Source organism: Prinia subflava, chromosome 15, assembly GCF_021018805.1.
Source record: "Prinia subflava isolate CZ2003 ecotype Zambia chromosome 15, Cam_Psub_1.2, whole genome shotgun sequence".
In the NCBI taxonomy this organism is placed as follows: domain Eukaryota; kingdom Metazoa; phylum Chordata; class Aves; order Passeriformes; family Cisticolidae; genus Prinia; species Prinia subflava.
The window spans coordinates 2,757,224-2,781,800 of NC_086261.1; the positions used below are offsets into that span (position 1 = coordinate 2,757,224).

The window sequence follows — 24,577 nt, forward strand, 5'->3', positions numbered from 1 at the left end:
CCAGTTCTGGCCCCTCAGCCAGGGTTCTGCCAAGGGGTCTTGGCACAGTGTGCTGGGATGCCTATCCTGGGGTTATGCCCAGGATCTCAGTCCCAGTCCCCAGAGCTGAGCATCCACGTTCTCTTGGCCTCCTGCCCCTCTTGATCTGGACAGCTGTGCTGGTGTCCCAGTTCTGAGGTCCCAGTGAGGGATGCTGGGCCGGTTTCCCTGTCCCCTGTGTGGAATGCTTGGTTAAGGTGCCGGTCCCTGTCACAGAACCACGGACCGGCTGGGGTTGGAAGGGCCCTTAACGCTCCTCTCATTCCAACCCCCAGCCCCGGGCAGCTCCGCACAGACCAGGCTGCCCCGAGCCCCGTCCAACCTGGCCTGGAACACTTCCAGAGACGGGGCGGGACGTGCAGCGGTGCCGCTGCAGGGTGGCGCCCCGGGAGCTGCCTCCCGTCCCGGGCTCGCCCCGCGGCTCTCGGTGCCCCCTGCCCACGGCCGTGTCCCGGAGCCCCGCGCGGGGCGGGGGCCGCACCGGGGGCTGCGCGGCCGCGGCTCCGCCAGCGCCGGGCGGGGCCAGGGGCAGCGCGGCGGGGCCGCACACGGCGCCTGTGCCGAGGGGCAGGGCCGGGGAGGCGGGCGGCCCCCCGCTCCCCTCCCTCCGCTTCCCGTCCCTGCCCCTTCCCCCATGGCGGCGCTGGGCGCCTCGGCGCGGCTGGCGGCGGCGGCGGCGCTGTGAGCAGCGGGCCGGGCGGGCATGGCGGGCCGCGGCCGCCGCGCCTGGCTCAGCGTCCTGCTGGGGCTGGTGCTGGGCTTCGTGCTCGCATCGCGCCTCGTCCTGCCCCGCGCCTCCGAGCTGGCGGCGGCGGCGCGGCCCCACCGAGCCCGCCCGCAGGGCTGCCGCCCGCCGCCCGCCGCCGCCGCCGCCGCCCCGCCGCGCCGCCCCGGCCCGCCGGCACAGAGCTTCCTCTTCGTGGGGGTCATGACGGCGCAGAAGTACCTGCGGAGCCGCGCCGTGGCCGCGCACCGGTGAGCGGCGGGGGCCGGCGGCGCCCGGCGGGGATGGGGGTCCGGCGGGCTGCATTGGGCTGGGGTCTGGGATGGGCTCGGGGTCGATTCGGGTGGTTTCGACTCGTCTCAACTCGGTTCGGTCACGTTCAGCCGAGCCGGGCTTTGCTCGGTTCGGTCCCATTCAGCTGAGCTGGGCTTGGCTCGATTCAGTCCCATTCAGCCGAGCGGGGCTTGGCTCGGTTCGGTCCCATTCAGCTGGACTCGGGCCGGTCGGCCGCTCTTCCCGGGGTAAAACCGCCCGGCCCGGGATGCCCTTGCAGCCGGGATGCCCCTGCCGGCTCCGGGCACCGCTCGCCCTTCCCCGGGGCAGGTGCGAGCGAGCCCCGGGGCACGCTCAGCCGCAGCGCTCCTCGCTCCGGCCCGGGCGCGCTGAGGAGCCCCGGGGCGCTCTCCGGGCGGCTGCGGGAGGAGCGGTGCCCCGAGCGCTGCTCCGCTGCCCAGCAGCTCGGCAGAGACGCGAGGGCTCGGGTGAGTCGCGTTGCCGCTCCCCGCAGGGTCTGACTCAGCCGGGTTCCACCTGGCAGGTGGCCCCGGTGACCTTGCCTGAGGGTCAGGCAGCCCCGCCGATGCGAGGGGACGCTGGCTGCCGGTCACCGGCGGAGACACGGGCATCGAAGTGTGTCCCTCAGTGCCTTTGCCTTGGGCGCCACGCTGGTACGGTCCTTGGCTGCTGCTCGTGGAGCGAGCTGACAGCCTGATGGCGACAGAAATAAAGTTTGGACACTGCTGTAATCCCCTGGATGGGGAAGCAAAGACCACTGTGCCAAGCCGAAAGCGTGTGCTTGGGGATGAGACCCAGAAAAGGCATCTGGGAACAAAGAGTAAAACCCACCTCGGCTCTGCACAGCTGCTGCTGAGGCTGGACCAGGTACAGAAACAGCTCAGATGAGGAGAGTCAGCCTGGGTGAAACGCTCCGTGCATCAGACTGGTTGAGCTAATGCAGGAACCAGGGTCTCCGAGCCGTGTGTTTGTTACCTGAGCACACCTGATTTTGGAGCAGGAGCAGTCCTGGTGCTTTGCACTGTGTGCTGCTCACCGTGGTCCCCAGGTGTAGCTGGGTATGGCTGTGAGTGCCACGGGCTAACGGGAATTCTGTCCAAAGCCTCGGCAGCATCAGGATAATCATCTCTCCTGTGAGAGATGTGTGTGTGGCTTTGGTGAAACTCTCTGCTCTGTTGAAATATGCTGGGATATGCTCATTGCTCCGGTGCGTGCGCCAGCAGGCAGTGCTGGGAGGCTGCAGGGGAAGCCTGCTCGGGAAATCCTAAAGAGTTAAGGGGTAAAATGTCAGCTCGGGTGTGTACCCCAGCTCTAGCTGAGCCAGCACCCTCGGAGGAGCAGCCAGGAGCTCTGGGGCAAATCTTTAATAAAACATCCCCTTGTGCTAGAACAAACCCTTATCCGTGTCCTGCCTGCCCTGGCTGAAAAGTAATTGGTCCTATTGGCCAATAAGAGCAGGATGGCAAAACTATGTATGATGGGCCATCATACTATCATTCCCAGCTCAGCTCTGGTTTCAGGAAATCTGTCTTTATATCAGCATCCAATGCAGTGAAATTGCTTTATTTGGGCAATCTGAGGCATATTGTCCACCAGTGATGGTTTTAATGGAAACTTAATTCCTTCTTCCAGCAGTAGACCTGTAATTAAGTTACAGAGAGCGCATGATTGATGCTTTGAAATGGGGGAAGGAATCTGTTTCTTCAGGGTTATGTTCTCCTTTACCATGTGGGATGGAGCATTTTAGATTGCAAATCCCAGGGGCGGTGTAATTTAGATTTACATACAGAGAGACTGGAGTCATGTTGGGACATCACATAGCAGGTTTTATGGCAGAATAGTTTGTATGTCATCCATCAGATTTTGCATCAAGAATTCGGAAAAGGGGAAATTTATCACTCTGTTATCCAGAGTGTTCTTTGGGGAGGAATTCACTTTGCTGGTGGGGGAAGGATTCTTGTCCCTAGTTTTGCCTGTGCTTGCTGAACAGTCTCATGCTGTGGCGGAGCTGGGTTTAGAGAACAAGATCTGCAACATCTGCTCACACAAAACAATGGCTAAAGATGCCACTTAACAAATTCAGCTAATGGAATCGGGCTCCTTCAGCCCTTAGATGGAGATCTGAGTATCGCTTTTTACTACACTGCTATTTTGGTTTAACCTCTAGAGATGATGTCTGTTCTTGGAAGAGACAGATAAAGAGACTCTTAGTAGGGCTAAATGCGTTTTTCTCACCTCCGTTGGTGAAAGAAATGAGCTAATGTCCTGGTGACAGGAAGACATCTTTGGGGGAAGATGGGGAGGGGGGAAGAGGAAGACAAACCTGAAATCTTAAATGGCTTTTGATTGCCATGAAGTACTCAAGCAGACAATTGCTGGGATTACTACATTGACAAAGCATCCTGGTGAGCTGAATCGCTGGCACAGCCAGGGAAATGGGAAGCTGCTAGCAAGGCATTCCCGGGGTGGCAGCGTGTGCAGAGCCTTGATACCACGCTGAAAGGAATTAGGGATTCAGAGGCTGAATACCTCCAAATTGCTGCGGCTCAAAGGCCATTTACAGACACAGCTAAAAGGGGCCGGAGCGGAAGGCATTTGCTGATCCTGGCTGCTGTGAATCCAGATAGGGTCTAACAAGAGGGGAAGCAATCCACTTCCTGAACATCAATCACGAGCGAAATGACCACTGCAAGGCAAAACAGGCCCGCTGGATTTTCGAGAGCCGCCGGCTCTTTGTAACAGTCGTGCTTTTGTCGTCTGTGAGGCAGGAATAAGCTTTAGATCCACAGGTATTCGGAGGGCAGATTTGCAGCCTCAGCGGTGATTGCATGTGACAGGCAGGTTAGCAGAGCTGCCCTTCCAGGAGGCTGCTGAAGTGCAGCAGCAGGAGCCACGGTGTCACTCGGGAGGACAGGGAACAGCCAGGAAAAGAGCAGGGCAGGAAGGAGTTAAAGGCATGGCTGGGGTTCAGGGAAAGTGCAACAATATGTGCTAATGGTTTCGCAGTTGAGGGGAGTTGTCCTAAAAAAGCTGCAGGAAGGAGAGGATGGGAATAAGCATTCTCCCAGAAGATTTAAGTCTGCTGTCTCAGGAACAGAAATATCAGGCAGTTAACCCATTTTTTTTTTTTTCCGTTTGCGTAGCAACTAGATTTCCTGGGAAACGTGGCAGGAGAGTGGTGTGAATGCGGTTAATGGCGAGATGTCAGCGGCTGGCCTTTGGCAGCATCTCTGCGGGAACACAGCTGCGGCACTTCTCGGTTCGGGACATCCCCGCGGCACCGTGGAGTGCCACGAGGGATGCCCGGGGCTGGTCTGAGCCACCGCTGTCCTGTGGCAGGAGCATGGTGCCCTTCGGAGGCTCCATTTCCAACGTGCTGCCTCTGTTGGTGGTGGCTTTCTGGAAGCTGTAAGCTTCTGGAATCCAAATACCTGAGTGCTCGGAAGAGCTTAAGTGAAAGGCAGCCAGAAGGATTTGGGTGGGGTGTAAGGGAGTTTATCTGTCTTAGCCTGCACTTACACGTTGTTGTGCTGCTCCTAAATTCAGATCTGGATCTGTTGGGTGCTTTGGCCCGTTCTGGCTGCTGGTGAGGGGATGTGATGGATTGTGGAGGGGGCCCTGTGAAGTGACTGTGAATGCTGTGCCAGCACAGTACGTGTTTCACTTCATGTGAATCCTACCACAGTATTGCAGTATTGAGAACTCAGTGTCCTGCTCAGGTACCCTCCACCAGAAACATGATGTACTTGGGATTTCTGAGCAGTGACCTAAAATTTGTGAGGATGTTTAAGGAACAGTATGAAAGAAACACAGTGAGAGCAACTGACATTGATACAGGGGGAGTAAGTAAAACAAAGTTACCTGCATCCCCCAAAATAACCATATTGCCCAAAACTCTGACACACTTGGGCATTGATCTTAGCCTGCCCCACTGACTGTCTGTGCCTGTGGATGATGGATCCATTTCTGTCCTGTGTCCACAAGGAATGTGAAAATGCATGGACAGAAAGCTAGCATCGCATAAAATTGGAGTAGTTTAGTTCAAAGGACTCAAAGAGCTGTGGAAGCTGCTTGGGTTCTCGGTTAAAGCAATCCTTCAACAACCTGAAAGGAACTTTTCCTCAAAATTCAAATTCTGTAATGCGGATCTTGGTGACAGAGATCTGGAAATTTAAAAAACCAGCTTTTTCTGGTGACCTCCCACACTGGTTATCTACAATACCACGTGCAGGAGCAGTGTGCTGGTTCCATGCTCAGTTCTCCTGCCTAAGCTGTGGTTCACTGCTTCCCCTGTAGCAAATGTTGTTGGAAGAATGGGACCTTGAAGAACAGTTATGCTAAACTAGCCCTAATTCAGCACGGAATTTAGCTGCATTCAAGACATCAGTCTTTTATGTCTGTTGTCTTGCTGAGTTCTTCACAAATTATGATTTTCTTCAGCGTAATTATAAAAGATGACTGTTTCTCAAAACTTTGAATGATTTCTCAGATCTCCTCCGAGGGAACTTCCTGAGCTGCAGACAAAAACCAAATACATTTTTTGTCATAGTCTTCAGCTTGGGTCTCTACAAAGGGAGCACTGTCTGCATAACGCCACTGACTGTGCTTCTGCCGAGTCTGCAGAGCTGATAACAAAGCAAGATAATACAAATAAATAATAAATACTGGAAACTGTAGATAAAACATTCCAGGTCTGTGCTGCTCCTGCTGCAAGCTGTGCTTTTAAGCCTCTTTTTAAATGAAGAAATAGCTTCTGACAACCTTTCATGACTACAGTTGTGGTCACTTTTTAGAAAATACTGGGGTTTTTTAGCCCTCTTGGTATGCACAAGGTTTTCTGTATTTCATGAGTACCTGGGAGCCAGCTGGGATAAAATCTTTTCACCCAGTTTGCTGGTGACTGGCTTATCCTGGGGTACACGTAGGATATCCAGTGTGCAAAACTGAGGGAGGGAGGGATGGTAAAACTGATTTGGTAGCCACCAATACTGGAGCATTACTGGACTCATGTCCTCTGCTTAGAGCTTTTTTCCTGAGGAAGCATTGCTCATTTTGTTTGTGTTTGTTTAATTTTCACTTTAATTTCCTTGTCAACACAGCCTTCTGGTTTGTGGAGTTCTGTGCCCTGTGCACTGAGAGAAACCAGGTCACACAGCATCCTGCAGGTTTTTTACCTCCTGGGGAGAGTAACAGAGAGCCTTGCTGTCCTGATTCATGCACACCCTCCTGCTTAAGCAGCAGATTCAGGTTACACGGGGGAGATAAGGTTGGGATCTGTCAGGGTTTTTAAATGACCAGTTCAGTACAGTATCAGTTGTATTCACAAGCTGATATTTCTCTCTGGACAGAGTCAAAATGGCTTTGACTGAAGCCCTCAGTGATTGATCACTGCAGCCCAGGTGGTCTCTGCAGGCAGAAATGTTGTGTCAATGTGTCTGCTCAGGGTGACAGGGGTGATGAAGAAGGAGGTTGTCAAATTCCAATAAAAATATTTTTCTTGTGTTTTTTAAATTATCAAACAGACAATTCTTTTGCAGATACAACCTGCAGGTCTTATTTTGGAGAACCTTGACCAGGAAAGTGATGTCAGCTGGTGGAAGGGGGTGATGGTGGGGCCACAGAGGTGGGGAGGTGTTGAGACAAGAGCTCTGTGCTCAGGAGCTGAAGGGTCAGGTTGCTGCCCATAACCTCAGCACAGACAAGGTGAACTACAGTGGAGGTGGGGAGACTGGCAAGAAATATGGGTTTTACACAGTAAATTACAAAATTGCTGGTGACAGAGCCAGGTCTGATGATTTGCAACATGGGATAAAAAAGTTAAAAGCAGCTTTGATCAGATTTCATCCCTGCATTTATCAGTCCTTAGTTCTGCTGATAACTGGGGTCAGAAAAACCTGCTTGCAGTTCATCTCACCCTCTGTGGTTTGGCTTCTTTGGCCCAGTGCAACAACGCATTTCCTGAGCAAACTGTTCTCCCTGTACTCTGTCCCCAAAAAGGGGGAACATAACCCTGAAGAAACAGATTCCTTCCCCCATTTCAAAGCATCAATCGTGCGCTCTCTGTGCCTTAATTACAGGTCTACTGCTGGAAGAAGGAATTAAGTTTCCATTAAAACCATTGCTGGTGGACAATATGCCTCAGATTGCCCAAATAAAGCAATTTGTTGAGCCACAGCTCACTGTGGCTTCGACGTGAGGAGCAGCCCGTGGTGGCTCCATTGTCTCAGCCTCTGCCCAAGCTGTGCTGGTGTTGACACAGACACTCAGACTGTTTTTCCATGTGGGAGTGCTCCGTCCCTTTGGGTTCAAACAATTGCTCAAAGCCACGGTCACAAATAACACGTTGAGTTGTCTCATCCTAGGGACTGCGTTGTTGGAGGAGGTGAACAAAGGCTCAGTCAAGCTGTGCTGGTGCACGGTCAAAGTGGTTGACATGAGATCCCAAGGCTGGAGTGACGCTGTGGTGCTGACCCAGGTCCCACAGAGCTCCTTGGGATGGGGATATTGTTAGGGCACGGTCTTTCTGTCCCCACTGTGCTCTTCACACATGCAGGAATGTCTCTGTTTTACCCCCTCTAATGTGAAACCTAAACATGGCTCATATGGAAAAATGGGCTCAAACTGGCTTTGAGATGAGGGCTTCAGTGCAGTAAGAAGGCTGGGAAGCAAGCAGGCCAGGGTTTATGGGTGTGCATGCATTTTGTTCCCTTTCTGTTGAATGGGAGCTCTTCTCTTGACAATAATTAGTGGTTCTTGAGGTGTGGGTACCTATTTGGAGAGCAGGGAGTAAGTTTAAACTGGGAATCAACAGAAGGGCTTGATGATTTCCAGAAAGGAGCTAAAGCTCAGAGTGATAGAAGACATCCTGTGTTATCTATAGATTATAGTCTTGATAAAGGCAGATCTTTCAGGATATGAAGAGCAAGCCTGAAAATACATTGTTTGCTTTTGAATAAAAAAGTAAACAAACAGAAATTTCCATAAGACTTCAGTTTATATCTTCAGCCTGGTGGTTGTCTGCAAAGCGTCCTGGGTCCATCCAAAGCTGTGTCTCAGTGGATGAGATGAGCTGCATTTCTCAGTAACTCCTTCTGTCCTTTCTTTCTGTGACACTAAAATTTAAATGCATTGTTAGTTAAGGAAAGTCTTCTAAGCTTAGACTGGGAGTTGACATGGGAAGAGCTGTGGATGATTTGTATGTGGAGTGTGGGTGTCAGAAAATAAACAGCAGAACTTCCTTAATAGTTAGTGAAAGTTCAGGATATGACCATGTCTCCTTTTGAAAACGGGCAGTTCTCAGTGCTTTAACAGGATATGATTTATAAGCAGTAGTAGCGTGCATTAATTGCACTGCTGATGATTAAAGGCCTCCTCACCTCTGTTGTGAACTCAGTGGGAATGTTTCCATTTGCTTTACTCTGTGCTCTTCCGGGAAGCTCAGATCTAAACTTTAGCTATGAAACACTACCCATGGCAGTAAGAAATCCAGAAGACAAAGCTTTTAAAGTAATTGGGTGATATTCATTACACACAGTGGAATTAGTGAGAAACTGTTCAAGTGTCAAAGTTGATGTTTAGGTAGTCTCATTAAATATCTCTGCATTTTCTGATGGAATTTAAGGAATAATTCTCCTGAAGTATTTTTGGATTCAGGCTTTATATAATAGCTAATTCTGAAGATTTCAAATTTCAGATGGTCTGTGCTGCCCAAAATCTGCTCAAGTGTTGGCAAGAAGCCTGTGTTGAGAGGCATCTGGTCAGAGTGACAGTGATGCATTGAGGGAATACCTAAATGTCCTTTACCTTGAGAGTGTTTTCACATCAGATTTAGGTTATATTCTGAGTATAGTTGCCAAATAAATTAGAAATTATTCTCCCTACATATAAAAAGGGGAAAAACGTCTTGGTTTACCAACTAAAATAGTTTTCTGTGAGTTTCTGTGAGGGGTATGTGATCTCTTCTCTTATCCCAGATAGAACCTCAGAAAATGGTAATTTTTGTGGGCAAGGCTGTAGCAGTTATGTGACTGAAAATCCTCCCTGGAGGATGCTGTGCCTTGAGGAATCATCCATCCTACAGCTCTTGCTGCGCTATCAGTGACCCAGTTTGCCCACGCAGGTGGGTTGGATTTGTCAGAGAAGAGCACGGGAGGTGTGGAGCAGATGTCCTTGCTGTGCTGCTCTGCGCAGGAAAGGCTCCTCCTCTGTGCTGTTCCTCTGCACTAAAACCTGGAGTGAAGTGTCTGGAAAGCTGCTGGAGATGCTGGAGGTGTTGGGTAGCACCATGTTATTGTGGGAATTATGAGTTTTACAGGCATCTCTGAGAGCTTTGCTGGTATGGACAAAGCCACTTGAGGTTACTTCTGCTCTGTGCTCTGTGCTTTGCTTTTCCACACACCATCTGGAGAAGTTGCTGTTTGGTTGGTTTCCCAAGGGATGCTGTTTCCTTAAAAGTTCATGTGAATTTACTCCCTGGAAGTCTGTATTTGTGAGTGCACATTTGAGCTTTTTGGGAGGCTCAGAGGGAACAGAAGGTGACTGTGATGCTGAATAACTTGCAGGGAAGCTCTAGAAGCAGTAAATTCAGTTGTATGTGAATTGTTGCCCCGTGTTGGCTCCCCTCTGTGTTTTGTGATCAATAGCTGTTAGTGAAAAACTGGGTGTGCTGAAGGAGTCCTGCTTCCCACTAGTGAACTGCTGCTATTGAATTATTTTTCCAATATAGGGAGGTTCAAAAATGGTACTCAGATACTTGTCATATCAGAATTTTGTGTATGTTGTACCAATTGCTGTGTGTGCTGTGTGAATGTTCTCATTTGTGTGGTAAAAATAACTTTTCAAGGTGTTCAAAAAGGAAAATTTGTAAAGCAGGTGAGCCATAGTCTGTGGTAGCACTCTCTGCCTACCCTGGTTTGCATATTTAATTATTCCTTCTTGTCTTTTTCCATCTAGAACGTGGTCCAAAACCATTCCTGGCAAGGTCGAGTTCTTCTCCAGCGAGGGTTCGGACACCTCCATCCCCATCCCCATCGTGCCCCTTCCAGGCGTAGATGACTCCTACCCACCCCAGAAGAAATCCTTCATGATGCTCAAATACATGCATGACCACTACTTGGACAAATACGAATGGTTCATGAGGGCCGACGACGACGTTTACATCAAAGGGGACAAACTGGAGAACTTCCTCAGGAGCCTGAACAGCAGCGAGCCGCTGTTCCTGGGCCAGACCGGCCTGGGCACCACGGAGGAGATGGGGAAGCTGGCGCTGGAGCCGGGCGAGAACTTCTGCATGGGGGGCCCGGGGGTGATCATGAGCAGGGAGGTGCTGCGGAGGATGGTGCCCCACATCGGCGAGTGCCTGCGGGAGATGTACACCACGCACGAGGACGTGGAGGTGGGGCGCTGCGTGCGCCGGTTCGCGGGCGTGCAGTGCGTCTGGTCCTACGAGGTAAGCACCAGGGGAATTTGCTTTTGGGGGAGGTACAGGGGAGGGTTGTGTGCACAGCATTCATTCCCTCAGCCCTCGCCTGCCTCGTCAGCATCACCATTCAACTGTGCGGTTCCTACGGCTTTTTGTTTCCTGCAAGTGTCACCCTTGGAAAGACCTACAGAAATTTCCCTCCTTACTGCTGAAATGGAGGAACATTCATTATTCATAACTGATATTTTTATTTAGATAGAATGGGAATAAGCTTAAATCAAAATGGCCTCGAGTGCCTGCGGTCCTGACTGTCCAAGCCTCTTTTATCTTCTTTAGCCGAGTACGTCATGGTGTCAGCGTGGAAAATGGATGATACAATTGCCGTGTTTCTTACTGCAGTTGAGAAGTGTGAGGCTGACAGATGTTTGCCCTGACAGTGACAGTTTTTCCCCCAACTGGAGATGTCTCATGGTGGCTGGCACTGTAACCCTGGATGCTGAGCTGCCTCCTGGCAGCCCAAATCTGTTGTTGCTCAGGGCACTCACTGGCAGCCCCATCCTGCAGGCGCCTGCTCAGCAGGTCCTTGACGTCAGCAGAGACAAGCCACCACTCTTACCGAAACTCGTGGTCTGCCCACACTGATGTGCCTGCAAATTTGGCATTTTGGAGGAAAATAAATTAGACAGCCTGCTTGTGGCAGTTTCCTGCTGCTGTTTGTTGGGAGCTGGCAGCTCCTTGCCAGGGGTGACAGGGGCTTCTCCTGCCTGGGTGTGCTGGGCTCCTTGAAGCAGGCCCTGGGTGTTTACAGACTGCCTGGTTGAAAATACCTGCTAGCCTTGAGCTGCACCTTAGCCAGGGCAAATGCTGGTGGGTCTGCCTTAAAAATACTGGAGAAGTTGAAAGCAGAAGAGAGGTTGAGCAGTTTGTCTCTGTACACAAACATTTACGACCTGACGCAGCTACGGCTTTGTCCTTTTATGAGATGTGGTGAAGGGGGGGTTTTTCAGCCTGCGTGGCAGGAGCTGTGGTCACAATGACATTGTGGTCACAGACAGTGACAGATACTGCTGCTGAGCCACTCTTTCACTGGCAAAGACTTGGGTTTAACTTTTGACACTGAGTTTCTGCCCCTGAAAGCTGTTGCTTTGTTTCAGTTCACAGTTCAGCAATGGGGAAGCCTCTGAGGAAGGGGAAGGAGGTTTCCAGCTGCAGTTATTAATGAGTATGTTTTGTGCCTGGAGATTTTCTGGACTAACAGTGCCTCTCTACGTTCCCTGCTTTCAGACCTGGAACTGGTTTATGTCTTGCCAGCATTGTGGTTTAGCCATTCGTAAAGAGTCAGTAACTTTTTCCACCGTTTTGAGCAGCATAAAATTTTTACTATCGAGGTTCAGAGTTGAAATAACTTCTGCTGTGAATGCCTGTACCATCTGGCATTTGATAAGTTACTGAAGGTCAGCATTTTGGTCCTGTTGAAACTGCAAAGAGCTCCTAAATTCAATATAACCAAACGTTGGATTGAAATAGCCAACGATAGCACACAACTGCACTGGGAATACTGTCTGACAGAAATAGATGGGGCTTTCTCATAATCAGTTTTGTTTGATGAGCTTCTGTTATTATCCTTAATGCTGAATTCTCCTAAGTGCCATGAATTGCTTAAAATTAGTTTGTGTGAAGTGTATAAACTATTGTGTGTTCAGAAGTAACCCGTGAGTGTGGGATGTTAAGGCTCAGCTGTTTGGGAGAGTAGGAAGATTTTCAATTACAAAAGCACACAGCTTCTGCAAGAAGTGGGTCCACTCTCATTTAGTTGTGGCTTTTCAATTTAAATACCTGTCATCTTTTTTGATCTGGTCCTCTCCTTGCCTAGATGAAATGTGCCTGGTATTTTATTTCAGATAAGGCAATAGCTGTGTGAAAAAACACAGCTGTCACAACAGCTGTGTTAGGAAGGCTTGGTGTAAAAGTGGCATTTTCCATGTCTTGTACGTTCATAAACATCAAGTAACAGGCCACTGTAAGTGAATTGCAAAATGTTGTGTTTCACTGAGCTTCTGATGGAGCACAAAGTTTATCTGTGCCTGCTCTGCTGGGGCACAGCCACCACACCCTTTACAATTCCCATCACAAGAAACGCTGTGACAGCACAAGGCTCAGCAGACAGAGCAGTGTTGGCCTCAGGAATCCCAAACCTCAAACTTCTCCTTTGCAGACTGCACTTCTTATTCTGAAGAGGCTCCAGTGGCAGCACAAGCGAGGAGCTCAGGTCTCTGCAGTCACCCCCCAGCTCGCTGGGTTTCATTCTGAGCATCTCGGGTGTGGAGTGCCCTGCTGGTCCTCACCGTGGGTGGCTTTTCCCTGCACTGTTCTCGTGGTGGGCTCCCTGCCCAGAATCGTTTTACTCATCTCCATGACTGTCACTGCCCCTTTTCTCTGATTTTAGGATCCCACAATGTCTTCACTGTGCTGCTCATCTTCCCTGGCCCTGGCTCTGGTGGTGTGCCCGAATGCATCCCCAGGCCTGGCTCTGTGTGGTTTTTCTGCTCTCAGCAGTCTGTCTCAAACCCCTTTTTCCCCCCTTCCTGTGTTTCTGTCCCTGCACTGCTCTCTGCAGTGCCTCTCAGACCCCTTCATTCGAGTGGCATCGCTTAGTGCCCGTTTCAAGACTTGTGGGGATTCGTTCACTCTCTCCCTGCCCTCAGGAGCTTTTCTGCAGTATTTTCACTATAATTCACAGTAGCAGAATTGACACCACCATTCTTTGGACTTCCTGTGTCATCTCAGCCCAGAAAAGCAGCAGCAGCAGCTTGTGCAAGGTTGGGGACAACTGCAGCCCCCTGGGCTCTGGGAGCTCTGACCCACCCAGGCTGCTGCTTTGGGAGCAGTTTGCAGCCCACAATGGATTTTAAGCTCCTGTGACCGGGCTCGGAGCTGTTGCCTTATTTGACAAAGGTCGAGTGAGTCACAGATGAGACATGGCTGTTAAATGTAAGTTCTTTAGGGCAAGGATTATCATCATTGTAAAAACAAAACCCGGACTGTCGCTGCTGTTTGACAAATAGCTGTAAAACTCAGCACTCTATAGGGTGGAGCAGCCAAAGCCAGAGAGTTTATGCAGCAAATGATAAGAAAATTGTCATGAAAAGAATGAAGCTGTGGAATCTCTGCTTGCAGAATGGAGCTTGAGAGTTTATGAAGAAATACAGAGTGTGGTCCTTTTTCTTGAAGAGAATTAAAGGCTTGGAGTGAGCTTTCTCAGAAGTGGTTCTGCATTTCTAGTGAATGTTGGTACTTTAGACTTCTGGCACATTGCTGAGTGTTATTATCAGGAAAAGATTGCCTACTTAAGTCTCCTTCCTTCTCCCCTTTCGTCCCACCAGTATTTCTTCCAGTCCATCTCATGTGGATCACAGGGATGTGGAAGTTTTGTTTTCTCCTGCACTGCCGTGTGGTGCCATGCAGGGTCTTGGATTTCAGCCTGAGAACATGTTCTGGTTTTGATGACAAGCTCTTTCATTTGTGGTTTAAACCATCCCAAAAGTATTGTTGATCTCAGTTTTGTGTCTAATATTTCCTTTAAATGCACCTGAATTACAAAGTCACTGCTGTGTAGCTTGGTGTTGTTTCAGCCTTGTTTTGTAGCTGTTGCTGAGTATTGTTCTAATTTGTGGTTAACAGCTTCACAACTTTATTCCAGGCTCTTTGTAGCTGCTAGAAGTCAAGGCAGTGCTGATATACCTCATTAATTTCTTCAATATTAAAACCCTTCTGACACATGCTGCTTTCAGGTGATACCTAAAAATAATAAAATATATATAAAGTCCTGCAGTGATTGATCAGATCTAAAAGACTGGAAAGAGGTGCTGCTGTTAATGGCTAACCTCCAGCTCCTTGGCTTTATCCTCTGCGAAAACTCCTAGAATCAGATATTATTATATGTGTGTATTGTCCTGCCTTCAAAGCTTGGACATTTTCTGAAGTCAGAGCATGGAAACTTGTCAAACCCTGACAGCACAGACACCTTATCTCACTGTGTGTGCAGCCCACTGCATCTCTTAATTTCAAGAAGCCTGTGATGTGAATTGTGTGAGAGAGAGGGAGGATACAAGCATGCCCAGAGTTTTAGGGTGGATGATTATAAACCATCTTCCCTCTAGCACTAAATTTTATCTTTGGAACGCCTCAGAGATGTCGTTTTGGCTTCAGATTAAGGTGTAAGTGGGTGGCCATGCATTGTGGGGATGGATGGAGATTGAGCTCCCTGAAGGTAATGAGGAATGGCATTTTGTCAAAGGACAGACAGGTAAGACTGGAGAAGAGCATTATCTGGGCAGGGGAGGTGATGCATGGGGCTCAGGGTGAGACTCAAATCCATGACTGATGTGACAGGGAGTCCATGACAACAGTGGAGGAGGCAGCGTGGTGTGACCACTGTGGTCTAATTTTAGTGTTTGCTGAGGAGGAGAGCAGAGAGGTCAAAGGGGACAGTGAAGGCTGCAGACTGGGTTTGTGAAACCACGGTGTGGGTTAGGAGGATGTAGAATGTTTGGAATGGGAGATAGGTCTGCAGCCAGGTCTCGACATGGCTCTTTCTCTTCAGAAAATAACTGAGTATTTGAGAACCAGATAGTCCAAAGAGGGAGAACTTGACATTACTGAGTGGTTTCTTACTGACTCGTGAATGCAGGTTGGTCAAGGTTTACTCTGTTGTAGAAGTGAAGAACAAGTGTTGTAACAAAACTTGAGCCTGGGTCCCACTCACTTTCTGCGGAAGATCCTTTTCAGAGAGGAGGGCTGGGGGATTCATGCTGACACAGAGAGCCTTTCCAGGCTGTACAGCCTGTTTGGGACTGACCTAGTTTTTGTGAGCACATGGTTAATCTGTCCTTAGTTAGCTGGATGACTTGACCTAATGCCTAAGCTTTAGGGTTGCTGAAATGAGGGTTTTGATGGTGTCGTGCAAACCCTTAGGAAGCCTCAGCCCTGAATCCAGCAAACACAAGTATTGCTTTCCCCCCATTACTGTTGTCTTGGAGTGCATTGATTCTGTTATAAATTGGGATCTGTGCAGCCTGTTGAGTTGAGATAGACATCAGGATTAGTTGTTATCTTGAGGACAAGTCAGGAAAGGCTAATCCTTCATAGCATGACAGGACAAAGAACTCTAATAAAAAAGCTCATCATGCCAGTTTCTTAATTAAGGTACTCAGAAGATAGTTGAGGATTTGAGTTTGTTCTGTTGAACAGAAGTGGGGATAGGCAGAAGAGAGAGACTTTCTATTGTATGTTTTTCTTTTGAGCTGATGGGAAAGCCATCCTGCTTTTGCAGGGTGAAATCTTACTTTACAGCTTGCTGGAGCTGTGAGACTCTGGTACTTGGGATGTGATCAGAGCTGCCCTGCCTCTTGTAGGGGAATCCCACCTGACTGGAGACCTTGGAAGGACATTGTTAAATTCCAAATCTAATCAATGTCAAACCCAGTAATACCTCTGTAGTCAGTTATCTCCTATGGGTCAGTGATATCTGAGAAAACATTGAGCTGGCAAGTTTCCTTTACCATTTTCTTTTGTACTTATTTCTGTGTATAAAAGATGAGGGTGGGGGGAATAAACCATTTCATGGATATCTCTGTGTAAGACCAGGATCTCTGGAAGTGTCCTGTGTGACTAGAAGTGATAAGAATAGATTAAAAATTTGTCTTTCTTGACTGAATGGGACACAAAATGTTGCGAGCTGGGGCTCTAAGTGTGGAAGTTTTTAGCTGATCTCTATGTAGAGGGTGACTGTGACCTGGATGCTTTGGGGAGGGAGGGTTAATTGTGTAAATTTGGAGAGAATATTTGCATTTCTCCCCTCAATCTATTAAAGCCAAGTTCTGAGAGCAGCTTAAAGCACCAGCAGCAAGGAGGTGTCAGAGCCTGTGAGCATGGGAGAGGAAAGCCAGACTCGTTTGGTGGTGGGAAATAGAAATGAAGTGCTGATGTGGGGAAGGGGCTTAATATAAACTTAGCTGAGGTCACCAGCGGGAGGGTAGGAATACACAGCACAAATGTTTTCAGTGCTGCCTGTACCATAATTGGAGTATGGTGTTTTAAGAAATATACTTGATTTTTTTCAATAAAGATTATCAATTTGAATTATCACTGAGAAGAAACAAAACTTGGATTTGTTTTTTCAATGGATGGGTACGATGTATCTCAGTGTAATACCTGTTTGTTACTTTAAAGAAACGCCAACAACCAAATTTAGTGTTAAAGATCATTTTCTTTTGAACTTTAAATGAATGAGCACAGATAATTACCCAGAGTTGTTCTAGACAGTGGTTGTAGCCACAGTGGTGTGTAGCACCAGCCTGCTATGAATGGTTTTTTTAATGCTTTGGGAAAGAATATTTCCTAGCAGGCTGTGTGCTGAGACACTTCCCTTGCTCCCTGGGCTGACAGGGTACCAGGGCAGTGTCTGAGGATGCATTTGTGATCTCTACAGTCACATTTTCCCCAGTTCACTCTGTTTGCAGTCACTGGTCTGCTGCCTGTGCTGGGAGAGCTCCCAAAAAGAGCTGTTAACAGCAGCTGACTCGTCACCCTGGCCAGGAACTCCCAGCTCATCTCTAGCTTCTCTGAAATTCAGTATCCGTGATGAACATTATGGTCCCCCAGTGCTGACGAGGCAGAAAATGGCATTTGGTGCTGCTTTTTCCCTAGTTTGCATCTGCAAATGAGGACTGCACATCTGGAGTGTCCCTGGGTGTTGTCCCCGAGTGTACCTCGAATATCAGGAGAGAGATTGGCTTTTTAGGCTGTGGGGGAGAACCGCTGGCCTGTGGATGGGCAAGAAAGATGCAAGATGACAACCTGCAGCAGTTTAACCCTGCTCTGGCTGTGTCTGGTGGCCCTGGGGATGGGGGGAGTCTGTAATCTGACTGCACAGAGGATTAATTGCCCTGCATTTGTCTAACCTCATTTCCTGTAGACACCTCCCAGCTTCAGAGCTGCTGTTTTGTATTCTAAACCCATCTGATTTGAAGCAGAGAACTCAATTCCACTTTGCTGGACTGTTACACCATCTTAATTGATCTTTAAAATCTTTAAAACATTTTCTCACTAATTTCCTGTGTTAAAAGCTTATCTGGACTCCTGGTGGTGTGAACTTTTCTTGGTTATCAGCTGGAGACCTCTTAAAATCTTGCCAGAAATCCCGATTGCCTGAAGGGTGGGGATTATCTTCCTGCATGCCTAGACCAAAATGACCTTTATGTGTCACAAAGAAGTTGGGGACTTAATTGGAAAAGTTTGGGGGACTAACTGGTTTTGTTTTCCTAAATTTTAAAGTTTCAGCTAAAAGTGTATTTGGGAGCCCTTGCAAAACTGAAAGTTGAGTTCTGCGTATTTCTGGTTAGTTTTTTTTACATTAAACTTCTGCTGGTACCCTCAGTGAGAGCAAGTTAGTGTCTTTTTCAGTTGTATCTTGAGCAAATTACAAGTGGTGCTACAGTAATGAAACAAAAATAAAAGTTGTGACAGAATTTTGTTGGGGGGACTCTTGAGAACCTATTGAACTCCATGCCAGTTACTTGCAGCTTGTGTGGTAATGGTGAGATCAGGAAAAGAATCAATGCCTGCATATAATTTATATTGCTATTAGGAACCCAAGCTAATAGGGACCATTCTTTTAAAGGCTCTTTGAATAGGAAATGTCTGTTTATCCATTTATCTCTTGTCCATGCTTCAGTGAGGTGCACTGATGTGAAGTATTGGTGGTAAGAGCAGGACTACTACAGGGAGCTCCCTTTTCTAGGTGAGCATGGAAGCAGTTTTTCCTTTTCACAGAGAGCTCTGAAGCCTGTGTGATGCCATTCTCACCTGAGCTGCTGGCAGGGTCTCACTCCCAGGGCTGCAGTGGTCAGCTTCCATGCTTGGTGATCTGATGTCCTGGGAGCATTGCCACAAACTGCTTCATTTGGTTCTGTGCTGGTTTATACTGAGAGCACACGGGTGTGAGTCCTGAATATTTGTGCAGAGCTGTGAGATGAGGCTCCTGGAGCCAGTGCTTTGGAGTCATTAGCTTAGAAAGAGGTTTAGGAAAAGGCAAAGGCACGACATGCTCTTGTGTAATGAAGAGAGCACAGGTAGGGTCATGCCCACTGGATCTAAGTTTCATCCAAGTCTCTGGGTTTAATCCTTCCTACTGAATGGCTTTAGGGAGCTCCAGCTGAGTACTGTATTTTTGTTCTTGGAAGCAGTCTTCAGAAGCATCCGGTACTCTTTGTGGATTAAGCACAGGTTCTTACACAGAGGCTAGGATTAGCAATGAAATAAATGGGAACCCATGGTTTGGACTCGGCCAGCAGTTCATTAGAAAGCAGAAAAGAGTAGTAGAAAACTGCCTGTAGTTCCTGAAGTGCCACTGTCACCTTCTTTCAGCTGCAAAGAAAAGCGTGTTATCAGAAAAATAAAGGAGGACATTACCAGAAAGCTCCTGTACCTCAGGGCTGCCCCAGCCCTTCGAGGAGGCAGCCAGCACTTGGATGCTGTGTCCTCGCCTGCTGTCCTCGTGGCTGTGCTCAGCCATGTGTCAGAGTGTCTTCTGAAAGGCAGCCACAAGTCTGCTCATGAAAACTTGTTGCCTGCTCTTGTTCATGGTTGCCACTTCAGATTGGTGCAGCTGGTTCGAAAAGCGCTCCGAGAACAGCGGCGGGGTATTAATGAAGGTTCCTCTGCTCATGGGCCTTCAATGGGTGTAATTACTTGGCAGTAACTTCTTTAAACCTTATTTGAATTAAGGCTACATGTTTTGGCTGGTTATGTCACCACTGTATTAGTGAGGAATGCAGGAGAGAGTGCTAGTTTGCATTAACTGAGCTGCCTTAATCCTTTGTAACCATACTTTTTATTGTGTGTTCCTGTCTTAGAGAGAGAGAAAACACTTGCCCAAGGGGCAGCAGAATTCACACCTCAGCATCTCTGCATAAGGCCAATGTTCTTTGTCCTCAGAGGAACAAAGTTCTTAGTAGATGGTTGTTGAGAATTAATGTAATGTGTAATTCCGCATAGGTACTTAATGGGGAACTGTCTGTATCTAAGGTCTGAATTTTTTATAAAGCTTTTTTCCTGCAGTCTCTCTCAATGTTAGGGTGCAGAGTGGGTTAAATGCCTGATCCATTTTTTTTAATGGTTTCCTACAGTCTTCAGACCATATGCTTGAAAAAAAGTCTTGTCCAACATGAGTGACTCAGAACATACACCTCTCACATTCATTGTCCAGGTCAATGAAAATACTGTGCCCTTGCATGTGTATCTTTCCTGTCCTGACAAAAGAGAAATTTGCTTAACCTTATCACAGATGATTTGTCAAGAAACCTTACCCTCGCCTTTCCTTACCTTGTTTGTTCAACCTTATCACAGATTTAATGGGCATACTTGTTTTTATATCCTTTCCTTATTAAAGATGCTTCCTAACATCTTTGGCCAAGGGGAACTTTATTTAAAAAAAAAGCAAACAGCCAACAACTGTGAGACAATAGCAGATTTAATCTTCATAAAGCAGCAGGGCTTTTGCTTCCCTGGGAATGTTTGCTAACTGTGGCTTTTCCAGGTTTTGGACACAGCAATTTTTCTTTGACTTTTTCAAATATTCTTTTTTTTCCCCCCTCTCTTTGCCTCCCTGGAGTCCAAACATTCACTGCAGTCGCTGCGAGAGCCTTTTGCAGTTGCACTTTTTCGTGCTGTGTTTTACTGGGCCCAACTGGAAGCCACTTCTGATCCTGTGGAATAATGTGTTTGGCTGAATCCTGAAGTTTGCTGCTGCTGTGTGTGCGCTTGTGCTGAGGAAAAACCATCCACATGGTTCCTTATCTTCCCCAGGCCAAAAATAACACCGCGCCTCCTGCGGCCTTGAAGAATTAACCTAATTTCAGAACTGCAAACTAGGGCGAAGATGAAAAGTGTGTTTCAAAATATATAAAATAGCAGCTGGGTGCTTAAGCACAAGGATGAAAAGCCTTTGTCTGGGGCTCTGGCTGGTGGATCATAAGAATTTGTGATGATCTTCTGCAGGGACGGGCCTCTGCTCAATGGCAGGTGGGCCCCATTTAAACCAGGCCTGGTGCAGTTCTGACACGGGAGCTGCGAGCGAGGGGGATGGAAGGTGAGGGAAAAGTCACCTTCCCTGTGGCTGCAGGGTGGCTCCTGCAGGTCCCTGACGTGGGTCATTCCTCCACCCTGCCTTGTGCCATCTGCCCGGGGTCCCCGGTGCAGGGGAGGTGTGAAATGTGTAACCCCGTTTATCCTGCGAGGTACAGAAAATTCCTTGTTTCTGTTCAGCCGGCACAAAGACTCTTTTATGGCTGCTTGGCCATACATCTGTCGAGGTGCCTCAGACTGTTAGCACTGGTTACTGTTTGAGGTATGCAGCTCCCAGGCTGTGATGTACAGTGATATGTTGTTTATGTGTTGCCTCTCTTTCCTTTTGAGGATAGGGAGCTGTGCTGTGTCCTGCCCTGAACAAAGCTGGCATTAGTTATGGGATGGAGCAGTAGCCTGGAGATTTTTCTCTTTAAAAGCAGACTGAAATCCTTCTGTTTCACACTTTGAATTAAACATCTGAATTTGGCAGTGACTGCAGGACAATAGAACTTTCTCTGGGGAAAAACGTGTTCAATTCCTGCTCCAGAGACAGACTTGGCTTGAAAGACATTGTGTGCACCATAACAGAGGCACCCCAGTCCTTCACCAGGCACTTAAATGGAAAAAACCCCTGACTTCTTAAAATTTTTGAACTTTATTGCAGCCTTTGGATTAATTCCCCCATCTTTTCCCTGCCTCCACTGTTACTTTATTTCTCCTACACGTGTCCTCATGCTCGTTCCGCAGACACTTTGCTGAAATCAGTCCTGCCCAGAAATGCACACTCATCTTCTGAGATGTAGGGGAGGGAGTGAGAGGAGGCTCTGTAAACTGACAAAGTCCTGGTGATTTGGGAATGTCTGAGTTTGTCTCCTGTGGTCTTCAGACATCTTGAGGTTTGCCATCCCCTGGATCCTCTGTTTGGTTTTCTAAGTTGGTTTTTTTAACCCCACAAAGCTATCTGACAGCTCTTCAGTTCCATTCCCAAATAGCTTTCTGATGCTGTCACTGCTGGCTTCTTGACTGAAAGTAGAGCTTGGGTGGAAAAACAACTTTTCATCAAATTACCATGAGATGGGTCTCGTGGGATGGAGGAAGAGCTCGAGAGGGATGTGCTGTTTCATGTTAAGCTCTTTTGCTTTGACGTTGATCTTCCCCTCTGCCCCATTAGTGTGGATAAATTGTGAGATTTGGTAGCTGAGTGTGGCAAAAGGTGACTCAGGGTGGGTCCATGGCACTTTACCCCACCCAGTCCCTGTCCCTTGGGAGCAGCAGCTCTGCCCTGTCCAGGCCTTGATGTCGACACCCAGCTTTGCCTTGGAACATGTGCCTGTGCTTGCTCCCCTCTCCAGGGAGTATTTCTTGTTGAAGATCTCTTTTGGCTTTGAAGATGCATTTAGGCTTTTCTGTGGCCTGTTTCACAAGAGGGTGAGAAGTTACTTTTCAGCTTAATTTTAGACTGGCTGTCATTCTCAAGCAAACTGGAAGTGTGGTTTTGACCTTTCTCGCAGGGAAACTCGGAGGAACCTGATTTCCCAGCACATTGAGGGAACTGTTACCCTGGGTCTAGAATTTTGTGCTTTACCATCAAAGGGCTTTGCAAACCTTTCCCATGCTCCTTCCACGCTGTGGAACAGCAGCTCTCCCTGCATGGCACGGGGTTATCCCCAGGGCACAGGAGGAGGTACTGTCAGGGCAAGGTGTAGAGTGTTAGAGGTCCTGACTCTGTGTCCTGCAGCCAAACCACACCTTCCCTCCCCTCTTTCACCAGCCACTGCAATTAAAATTCCACCGTCAGGGCTGAAGTGAGGTGAGGCAGGAGCAGACTTGTTTTCAGAGTGAGGGAGAAAACCAAATTTTCTGCTGGAATGGACCTTTTCCTAGAGCAGGATCAGGAAATGTCCCCTCCCCACCTGTTCAGGGGCAGGAAAGTCACAGGCAGAAATTGCAAAAATAATCAGCACAGCGTGCTCTGGTTCCCAGAGGGCATCAGAAGGAATGAATTGAGCTGGGAGCGAGGAGCCCTGCAGACAAACCTGCAGTTCTCCATCAGCCTTTCTGAACCGTGGCCCAGGGCAATCACTGGAGATGATTTCCTAATAAAACTGAAGGAGCCCAGCTTGCAGGGGTGCAGATGAGACTCTTCACTGGCACCAGGGAGCAAAGTGGAGCAATGGGAAGAAACCTCTTGGAGGTGAAAGGTGGGGAAAGCAAGAGAGCCAGAGTGAAACCCGGGGGGGGGTCTTATTAATGTGCCGGAGCCTAAGTAATTTCAAATATTCTAAACAGAAGTCCCGTGAGTAGAGATAGGAGGGAAGCAGATTCCTTTGGCATTTGCAATACCAGGCAGGCTAAAGTAAGTGCTCTTGTGCAACGCTCTGCTGAGTGCTTACTGAGCAGATGTTGCTCCTTTTGTAACTGCTGCTCCAAGAGAACCAGTTTCTTGCCTGGGTAAATCAGGGAGCTGTTTACAGCTGCTCACCTTTGCAGTGGACCAACAGAGTGGCAAAATTTGAGGTGGGAAGTGCTGAGGAGGAAAAGCAGTCATTTGCAGATGTGTAAGGAACTATTTCCTTAAGGAGTGTCAGGATGATGTGAAACTTTAATGTGCTTAACCTTAGTAGCAGTTTCTCTGAGAGTAGGGAGGGCTGGGTGTGTGGTGAGGGTGGGCAGAGAAGGACTGGTAGGGCTTCAGAAAGGAAGTTAGTCTAAAATAAATGTGGGTAAACAATAAAATGTTACAAGGTGCAAGCTAAGGAACAACCTGCTGTTTTCCCTGGCTCTCGCTGGGACACAGCACTAATCCTTAAAGCCAGAAATCATATCTGATGGGCTACAATAATCTTATTTTTCCTAGACACAGAACTCCCCTATGCCTGTCTCCCTTAGGCAAGGTAGAATACCTGCCAAGAAAGCAACATGCTGTGAGCTTCAGCTGCTTCCACATGCCAGCAAAACCATCCTGCATGGAAGTGACAAGTGTGTTGCTGATGGGATGTGTTCTGGCGTGGCATCCGAGTTAAATCCAAGCGGGAGCACTCGTGCACCTGACTGATGGGCAACATAGGAAAAACACTAAGCTGCCTGAATCGTAGCTGGTGTAATTTCATGCCTAGTTACCATGCAAAACAGTCAACTCTTTAGAGGTCTGAAAGTGACTTCTTAGAGTATGTTTTCTTCCTGTCCAAGCGGAGAGCGTGCAGTGAAGAACAGTGGCTTGGTTTTTGTTTTCTTTGGTAGCCAATATAACGTCACTGGTTGTCTTTGTGTCTGCCTCTCTTTGTGTGGTGGGACAAAAAAGCCGTGTCCAGTTTGGGAATGCAGCCAGTTTTATCAATATGATGATTATATTCGGAAGAAAGGAGCTGCAGTGGTTCTTGTGGTGCCTCAATGGTAAATAATAGTAAAATATGGCTGTCTCTTAATATTCTGGTTAGACTCCCCCCCGTTGCCACACACTGGAAAGCACCCCTTTTCATGTGGCTGCATGCTCATGCACTCTGTGGTCAGCTAAAGTAAATGTGTGTGCTGGAATGTGGCAGAATCACTGTAAAATATTCCAGACCCTCTTCCTGAGCACTGTCACTTAGATGGTGCTGTTGCAGAGCTGGGTTTTTTTAAAATTTATTTTTAAATCTTCAAGCGTTTGATAGAGTTGCTGCAGTCCTTTCTAGAGGCTTTGGGGATAAAACCATTGCTATAACTTTGCAGCTTGGAAATATCTGCACAGACTCAGTCCTGCACCTCACACCAGACAATAATGAGCACTGAAAGCTAAACTGAGCCCATTGATATGGTGATGATCAGTACTTTTTTCTTTCTGATTAATATTCAACCTGTGTCTTCTATAACGTTTCAAACAGACCATGGGATTGTCCATTCTCCTCAGATCCAGTTGCCCCGTGGATTTGAGCGTGTCCTGCCAGGGAGGCTGCTGGCACCGTGTCCTGTTAGGGCAGTATCCTTGTTGG

General features: G+C 48.2%; 1 protein-coding gene across 1 annotated transcript in view; it reads left to right on the forward strand.

The window, feature by feature from the left end:
• The first annotated feature begins 436 nt into the window (after positions 1 to 436).
• CHSY1 (chondroitin sulfate synthase 1) overlaps positions 437 to 24,577 on the forward strand; it is a 73,627-nt gene continuing 49,486 nt past the window's right edge. Inside the window, exons 1-2 of the mRNA XM_063412218.1 lie at positions 437 to 1,014; positions 10,010 to 10,505. Of these exons, the coding sequence (XP_063268288.1) occupies positions 743 to 1,014; positions 10,010 to 10,505 (768 nt within the window). The 5' untranslated portion in view covers positions 437 to 742. The remainder of the gene's footprint in view (positions 1,015 to 10,009; positions 10,506 to 24,577) is intronic.